The 9,460-nt window shown below is 39.0% G+C and overlaps 1 protein-coding gene across 4 annotated transcripts in view; it reads left to right on the top strand.

The window, feature by feature from the left end:
• Nucleotides 1-1,890, top strand: part of sdk2a (sidekick cell adhesion molecule 2a) — a 124,790-nt gene extending 122,900 nt beyond the window's left edge. For all 4 annotated transcript variants that reach the window (XM_084744072.1, XM_084744073.1, XM_084744074.1 and 1 more), the window contains exon 45: nt 709-1,890. In XM_084744072.1, the coding sequence (XP_084600198.1) occupies nt 709-1,119 (411 nt within the window). In that variant the 3' untranslated portion in view covers nt 1,120-1,890. The remainder of the gene's footprint in view (nt 1-708) is intronic.
• The last annotated feature ends 7,570 nt before the right edge of the window (nt 1,891-9,460 follow it).

A 9,460-nucleotide genomic window follows, 5' to 3' on the forward strand; every position in this document is an offset into this window, starting at 1 on the left:
GCGTGTCTGTTTATGAGTCATAACAAATCTTTAATAATCTTTTAGAAGAAGTAAATCTTTATGACCGTTAAATTGAGCATTAAATGAATGGATTCTGACAGGCGTTAAGGCAGGCAGTCACTTAACTGAGTGAGTATTTTCACAGCGTTGGGTGTTTATTTTCAGGATAATGGGCTCAGCTTTACATTGACAGACAACTGACAGTAATAAACCGCAGATCATCTTACAATGTAGGACTGACTATTTACAATTTATTTAGAAGTTACAGTGTTGCACCTGTCTTGCACTTCTGCAGTGTTACTTCAGCCAGCCTGAGCTTCCTAAAGTCTGGCGAGGAGGGGGCAAGGACAAACAACTCGCCTCAACCATAAATTACATATGAAACAGGAGTTAAACCTATTTAATATATTGTCTGTGGCTCCAACTCACGATATGGACTCCTCTGCTCATTTTTGGATGCACTATTGTTACACATTGCTCTTTTAGTAACCAAATAATGAAGCTTTCATAAATCATCTAGCAGGATGGTCTTATTGTGAAGTAGTACCTGTACATCCTGCTGTGTTATGACTCAGTTCTGTGTGGTTTTGACAGTAAGAATGCTGTATTAGAGTTAGCTGCCATTATTCTCTGTAGTCAATATTGTCTGTTTAGTAATCTTCCTCACTTCAAAGTGTCCTCTAACTCTCTCTCCTGATTGGTTCACAGGGCAGTGACAGCGAATACGAGATGGATCAGAGCCGACAGAAGACCCACTCCTTCGTCAACCACTACATTAGCGACCCCACGTACTACAACTCCTGGCGGCGGCAGCAGAAGGGCGTCTCTCGTCCACCGGCGTATGGCTACTCCCAGCCCGAGCCCCTGGTGGAGCAGGAGTCGCGGCAGCACCCACCACCCGTGCCACCTCTGCCACCTCTGCTCCCTCAGAGCGCCCCGTCCCCACAGCCCCAGTGCCAGGGCCAGGGCACCCTGTTCAGGTCGAAGGGAAGCCGGACTCCCACCCCCTCCCTGCTGTCCTCGGAACCCCCCAGCCAGCACAGCACCCTCTACCGACCCCCGAGCAGCCTGGGCTGCGCCGCTCAGGCCCCTACCGCTGGCTTCTCCTCTTTTGTTTGACACACAGCTCTCCTTCCAATAACAACAGGACCCTGAGGACGAGTCTTTGATTTTGTTGTTGTTGGTTTATTTGTATTTTGCTTTTGCTTTTTTTTTTTTTTTTAATCTTTTTTCTGTCAAACTGACAGAGGTGTTGCTCAATATTAAGCATTGCAGGCATCTTGAATAGCGTTTTCTCCTCTGTGAAGAGTGTGTGTGTATGACTGTGTGTAGCGCGTATGATTGGTCAATCCATGTGATATGTATTTTATGAAAAGACAATCATTTGAAAGTTTTAATGCATTGCTTAAGTAAATTTATTTGAGGGTACAACCATGTAAATGAGGGAGGACAGAACCTGAGGTTCTGAAAAAAGAACCCCTCGTTTTAAAAAACACTGTATTATTGTTTCATATGAGAGCTTTATGGAAAAACAACCACCTTAGAACCATATAGAGTATGGACCACTTGGCTTGCTGAGACTGTACAATGGAAAAACCAACTCTGATGGAATAATGTGATGTTTGGACAAAGGACAAAACTGATAGTGAGGAATCTGACTCGGACTCTGACCTGGAGAGAGGCACCAGCGGTCACTGTGGCCCTCGGCTGCCTTTGAGTTTCTCACTCTGCCTAATCATTGTTGGAACTGCATTATGTGTTTACTATATGTACTTGTCTCATATTGTTTACCAGATATTTATATCAATCAGCTTAAAGCTAAACATTTTCAGAACATCGCTAGTGACAATGTTATGAATCACATTAAAGCATTGTGGCACCTTTATAGTAGTCTGGGGAATGTGTTGATTGTGTGCTGGTACTCATGTCAGTAGATATACTACAAGCTAAGACAACTTTCTTAATGTGCATCCGTTTGCTTTTATGTTGTTCACAGAATGTGACTGAGGACCGAAAGCACAAATCTTCTGGGTTCAGATGATATTAACCCCTTCACAACCACATCACAACTTTATGCTATTAATAGCAGTCAAAGAAGTACAAGGATAGCTGTCTTTGAGACATAAAGGACATTTGTAAAAGGCGTGATGAGTTTGCAGGTTTGCTACACGTGTGAGATGATTTAAAGTGTCATTGTTGTTTCTTCACACCAGTGACCAAAATGAAAGTTCTAATTTTCCTAAATGCAACAATTTTTTTTGAAGAATGTTTTCTTGACAACACTACAAAAAAAGACAGCATGAAATCGGTCACTTACAGACAGAGAAAAAAAATCAGAATAACAAAACTGATATGTATTTTACCATCTCTGTTTGTTAAAGAAGCCAGTTTGATGTTTATTTAAGAAGCTTTATTTAACGATGGACAACAACAGGTCACAGGTGTTGTGCATGAAATGCATCACCAAGGATGTGAGATTATGTGTGTTGAACATGTTACAGAGTAACACGGCGCTGATATAATGACTGAAAATGTGTTTTATGCTCACAGTACGTACGGATGCATTATGTTATGATGAGATGTTTTCTACAAGACTTTTGAATATGCTGGATATTTTGCTTTGAAAGCTGAATGGGACTTTGCTGTGCTGGAGGTGGACCCATAGTGTATAAATTTAGACAGTCGGTCCGAAACATCATCTGTCAAATTTCCAATGTGAACATCGCTGTATACACATCGTGAAGGAAACATTATGGACCTATTCATGGTAGCTCTCTAAAATAAATTATTCTATTTTGTAATGGCTTTTTCTTCATGCCTCATCTTAATATTTTATAGAATATAATACAAAGTTATACATAATAATATGTTTTGGCAATCAAGACAAATGAGATAGTATTAAATATTTGAAACAGTGGTATAAAGAGGGGGTTTAAAGGTCCAGTGTGCCAGATTTACAGGGATTCACTGGCAAAATATGCCATAAATTGAATATTATATCCCCGAGTATGTTTTTAGTAGTGTCCTGTATAATCACCTGAAAATAAGCGTTTTCCTCATGTAGGATGGACCGTTTTTATCTACATTATATCCTTATATAGACAGTACCCCAGAATGGACAAACCAAATTCTGGCCTTTCGCAAACATCGATATCAGGCTACCTTGGTTGAACTGATCTTTCCAAATTCCTGCCTATTTTTCCAACAGTTCCCTGTTCACCGTTGCCTAGATATGCTGTGTGCTACGCTTGTCTATGCTGAAAAGAAAAACAAATTTTGAAGAAGAAGATGCTTCTGAGGGACGTGTAAAATCAACATATAGTCACATCTGTAGTTAGCTCATGTTAGCAAAATGCAGCTAGCAATAGCAACATTAGCTAGTTAGCTGGTATTTTGCTAACATTAGCTGTTAGATGTAACTTGATAGGTAATGATTCATGTAGATTATCTAGTTAGGTAGCTGGCATTTTGCTACAGAGTCCCATATGTGACTATATTTACCTCTCTCTGAAAAGACCCCAGCAACATCTTTTAACCCATATTAAAAATTTGGTTTTGTTGTTATTAGATGAATCTAGCATATAGCAGGACAAAGTTGACTGGGGTTTGAAGGAGTGGGACTAAGGAGGGGGACAATTATTGAGTGTCTGTGGGATCAAAATGTTCCTGTAGGCATCCAGGAATTGAATTAAAGTAAGCAAGTAAACTAAAGTGTGTGATGAGACTTTTTTCCAAGCTTGGTTTGAGGGAAGGCCCACAGTCTCAGACTCAGAAAACTCCAGTCTTACGTGCTTAGAAGTAGAGAATGAGGTGAAATCCTGCACACTGGTCCTTTAAAGAAAACAGAAACCATTTCAGAGCCTCCAGACATCTATTTCACAGACAGTCAGACCTATTTGCATGGTCTGGAAGACAAAGTGATTCTAGGTGACACTTGATCCTATAGTGCAAAAATGACCTGATTCTCTGAGCCACAACAGAGACATAATTGGGATGCATAAGAGCATGAGTTACAGGGAAGAATTTGAAGAAGAACCTGATCCGGTGCAAGCATGCTGAAAAGCTGGGGGAGGGTTGGGAGAGTGTGCCTGGGTAATCTCCTTATTTCAGGCCGGAAAACATTGATCTTAAGCAAGGCAACGGGGGGGAGGAACAGAGGGATCAGGCTGGAAGGTTTTAAGGAAAAAGGGAAAGTCATGTCAAGGGTACAGATAGTTGGTGTTATTTGTCCTTATCAAAGACTAAATCACATTGACAGTTTTCTTAAAGACATTCTGCATTATAAAGTCCGGAGTTGCAGAGGATAAATCAGTCGCATCACATCTCATGTATATTTTATAGCTCAACTTGTTTCTTCAACAAAACCAAAGCTCATTTTTTTAAACTAAATTTAACGTATTGCCTTGTAAGATTTTAAATAATTCTATTTTGTAGCTCAAAGTTATGGTAATTCCTCACACTCAACAATACCATGACTATTGTTCACCTTCTGCCAATTCACTGCAAAGAGGCACGCAGAAGAAAAATCCTCTGTTCGCACACAGACTCACACACACACACACACACACATACAGAGATGCGCAGACATGGCTTCACATCAACAAATCTCTTACATTTTCTGCATTTCAGTTCAGTATCTCCTCATGGGACCGACTTATACAGAGTGCGTCCTAATTCTGACTGCGCTTGTTGGAGTGCATCAGAGCACGTTCGCAACACAGCTAACTCATCTTGACTGGTGACTCCAAAATTAGGACAAAATCACGATGGATGACACAGAGGGAAACTGAATGTTACAGCTTTTAAAAAGTTTTGATGAACAAAGGGTTTTGTCAAAAATGCAGAAGTTTATGTTGTTTCACTTACAGACACAGAGGCATCACGCATCCATCACTATGCAGTCACTTCAGGCGTCTTCATAACAGTCTGCAAGATGAAGGTTATGCATCGTAATGATAATTTTGTGAGCATGGATGACGTACTTAAAGGGGTTTGTTAATAGGTTTTCCCCTGTTCTTTGCAATGCAGCAGGCTGAAATTTCAAATTCCCAAAACGTTGGGATGTTGTTGAAAACATAAATAAAAACAGAGTATAATGATTTGGGAAAAAAAAACTTAAGATTATATTCAGTTGAATACATTTTGATGCCTGCAACATATTCCAGAAAAGTTGGGACAGGCACATCTTTACCACTGTGTTCCATCATCATCATTTTTTCTTTTAACAACACTCAGTGGCCATTTGGGCACTGAGGACACTAACTGTTGATTTTGAAAGTGAACCTCTGGATGTTATTGATATATGGCTATTACTTCACATGATAAAGACTTATTTTTGTAGATGCAGGGATAAACTTTGTTTACTATCAGTTTACCTAAGTGTTCCAGAGGCCATGCAGTATCCTTTGTACAATAATGTGGGTTTTCAATACAGGTTTTAATGCTGTGCCACCTTAGAGGTCAGAGGTCACAAGCAATGAATGTTGGTTTTCAGCCTTGCCCCTTGCTTACAGAGATGTCTGTGGATTCTCACCCCATCCTTGCTTTTTACAGCCTTTCCAGGATGCCCCTCTAATACCCGATCACGATACAATCACCTATTATCAATTAACCTGTTTATCTGTGGAATGATCCAAACAGGTGTCCAGTCTTTTGCTGCCTCTGTCCCAACTTCTTTGGAAATATGTTGCAGGCATCACATTCAGAATTAGCATGTATTTACGAAAAAATAAAGTTTTTACACAATGTCTCAACTTTTTGGGAATTGTGGTTGTATGTACTGGATAATAGGTTAGAGCAGTCTTCTGTTCCTATCTGTTTAGTGGAAAATAACGTGGAGGAAAGTACCAAAAAACAAGTTAAGTCGAGCCGTGCCATGCAGTGAAATGTGGCTTTATATGGTTTATAGGCTTAGCTATGAAGACTGACCTTATTGTGCAACCTTTGCTGTGAAATAACACAAAACATAAAACTGACACAGTACCACACCACATTTGAGGGGTCCTCTAACCCACCCCTCTGCACTGAGAAAACAAACTGTTATGTCACACAGCTCCTCATCTGAAGAGATACACAGCAGTTCAGTTCATGTTAAAGGGTTCCCATGAACAATCCTCGACAACAGCCTCAACATCTGACCCTCTGAGCGTTACTGCACAGCAGATGGTGAAACCAGAGGAAAAAAGACAGACGGCCAAAGATTTTCCTCAATGTTTAAAATACAGCAGCCGAGAATGGACTTTTTTTTTTAAAGATTCAGAAACATCAAACGCATAAGTTAGCAAGTGGTAAGGCAAAGGCTGAGACATCACTGATGGACCACTGAAAGGAGCTGTCAAGGCTGCCAATGCAATACGCAAAGCTGCAACAACAGGAGACTTTCGTTGCTACAGCAGCATCACCCGCACTGAAAAAAGAGAATTATTGGACCAACTTTAAAAGTTTTCTCAATCTATAACACACAAATGAATTAAGTTTTTTTCAACAAGTTAACAACTGCTTTAAATCAGATGTAGTTAATTATCTGATTGCTTCAAATCAACAATTTGCATTAATTCAGCTTAAAAATTTTCAGTTTTCCAGGTCAATTTGCTTTATCAAAATGCAAAATACTGCATAACATCTTAATCATATTGTTTCAGGAAAAGTTTTTTTACCATAACTTTAGTGTGTTGTTTTAGTTTGTTAAATGTAATGAATATAATTACTAATGTTCACATGACTCGATGCAGTGAGTTTACCTAAACCAATTCAGTTGGATCATTTTATAGCAAAATAATACATTACTTGATCACAAAACATAATTCTGTCTTGCATTAGATGTAACCTTCTTTCCAAGTCGCCAAGACAATATGGCAGCTCATCTACAGGGGGAAAAATCTGGAAGAAATAAGGACATTATGACGTCAAACACACAAATACAAAGAGAAACCTAACTGATGCACTTTTACTGAAGGGAAATGGGTTGTAAATCCTAGTTGTTCTAATCTGGGACTCATTCAAAACATTACATTACTGCATCTATGACTGAAATACACTTTTTATAGTGTAGAACAGAGGAAAAAAGCCAACTTGGATTTAATATTTACTTTAATGGAAATCATCCACACTTAATTCAACAAAGTCATCTTCGTGTTATTTTACATCTCTTTGAAATTGAAATTTTCCTCTTGACATATCGCTGAGATGCTCATCATCCCACCATCAAGCGTGCATTTCCAGCTTTCTTGGCTTAAAGAATTTCATGAGGACTAAATGCATGATATGTCTCAACAGAGTCAGGGCGAGTGAAAAAAAAAAAGCCTCTGGCTGGCTGAATGTAATGTATAACAATAACCAGGTTATTGCAGTGTTTGCAGATGCATTTTCCAATTTCCTGTCTTAACCAGATTTCATGTTTGGAGTGCATCCAGCAGCATCCAATAAACAGACACATAATGTAAGTGCATGTCAGAAGAGAGTGGTCATGGGTATGTCAAAAAAGCAACTTATAAAATGTGAACACAGCTTGATCCTGAACAAAAGGCCACTGCAGTCAAATTCTCATCATAAAGAGCCCTGTTCTCCCATCAGCTGGTGGGACTGACCATAATGGGAAAATTGCCAAAGGCAGGAAATAACTTTTGAGTGTGTGTGACGGACAATCTCCACGTAGCTTGTTACATTAGGGCAGAACTTAGGTTTTCAAGAATAGCGCAGAAACACAGGCAAGGAAACAGCTGTGAAAGACAAGAGTGAATTCTGCCCAGGTAGTGGAGGAAAGTGACTCTTGCCCTTTGATAATTATCAACCGTTCACACATTCCTTTCTTTTGAGCTCAGGATGAGCATGCACAGCCTTGGGGTGGACCACGGCTGCTTCCCTCTCATTTACATAGCAAAAGGTACTAATGAGCGGTCGCTGACAGAGGGCAGCTGATCAACCTGGAATACACAAGGTTAAAACAAAAAAAAAAGGCTCACTCACTCAGAAAAGTCTTTAGTGACTGCAGAATGTAAGAAATCCATGAAAGCTTTTGAATATTTTCACTCGAAGTGTGAATAATTTGACAATAATTTATAGGTTGTGACTTTAAAAGACAGGAAAGCTATTCTTAAACTTTAAACTTTTAGTTTAATCCCGTTGACATATGATAGCCTGATTTGTCTTATCCTAATTGTCCAAGTTTTGCAAGTTTATAGTGCTTTAATCTGCAGAAAATTATGTTTTGGATGCTGAGAACTGCCTGCTGTTATCTCAAGATCACAAGTTCATTATTTTGTAAGTTTGAGAAAACAAAATATAGTATGTCACAAGAAAATCTCCATAATTATAAGTGATTTTAGGGAAAAGTAGTTGTTTTCTTGTGATGAACTGTCACATTCATATCTCAGGGAATCTGCATTTTGTTTTCTTAAGATGATGCGTTAAATGAACCCGTTCTCATGAGAAAGCCAGCTTTGTTAACTCGAGTAACAAAATAATTAACCTCAAGATAAAGCATTAAATAAATAACTGCAAGCATGGCTGCTCTTGGTTTCATTACTTTTGGCCTTCTTATCTCGTGTATTCTATTCTTCATGTATATTTAGTGAGGTGTCTCCTAATTATACACTTAATGCACCTTCTCAGAAATGTAGGATGCTGAAAAAACGCTATTATTTTCTCCTGCTTCCTTTAATGTGTTTTGTATTGTCACAGAGGATGATTGTGTGTATTTTCCCGCTGAATGACATATCACAAAGAGAAAAGAAAGATAACGCTGCTGTTTGCAATATAAATACAATCTTAAACCTCTAAATATTGATTGATTTTTATCTATGGATTATTAAACAGAGAAGCAACAAATCCAAAGGATAACATGTGCAATTATTTCCAACATGGTCCAAAAAGAAAACAAAGAAGCACAAGACACTCAACACACTGGCTCTGGTATCATAGTTACGCTCAGTATGGACTATTTTAATCTGAGAACACAACTACTGAGGAGCATATCCACTGATAATATTGTAATACTGTTACAGGGGAGACCAGGGAGTGTTGTAACACAGGGTTAGTCGTATTCCTGTCAGTTTGACCACTCAGAAAACAGCTGTGGTTGAGGTACTGTGTGTGCTTGGAGTGTGGATCGTTCTAACAGTTCATTAAAATGAGAAGACTTTCTGCATTGTGTGTGTGTGTAACTCTTTGCAAACCCAAAGCACAAAGAATTGTGGTTCACGTGTGTACGTCAGTCAGTTCTGGGTACACAAAGGCTGCATCCCAGGGGCAGCAATTTACATCTGACACAACTGTGAACCTATGACAGAGACTGAATCCTTATTTGACACATGCACATTCCTTTTTTTTTCACTTTAAATTGTTCGCTTTATTCAAAAGTGTTTATCCACCCATTATTCTTCAACAATGTTCTTTCAGAAACTGGATACACTTTTAGAAATAGTAATTCCAAAAGGTTCTACCCAGATCCATTTTCTTCTGA

This window comes from Lutjanus erythropterus, chromosome 19 (genome assembly GCF_056507025.1).
Source record: "Lutjanus erythropterus isolate fLutEry1 chromosome 19, fLutEry1.hap2, whole genome shotgun sequence".
NCBI lineage: Eukaryota > Metazoa > Chordata > Actinopteri > Lutjaniformes > Lutjanidae > Lutjanus > Lutjanus erythropterus.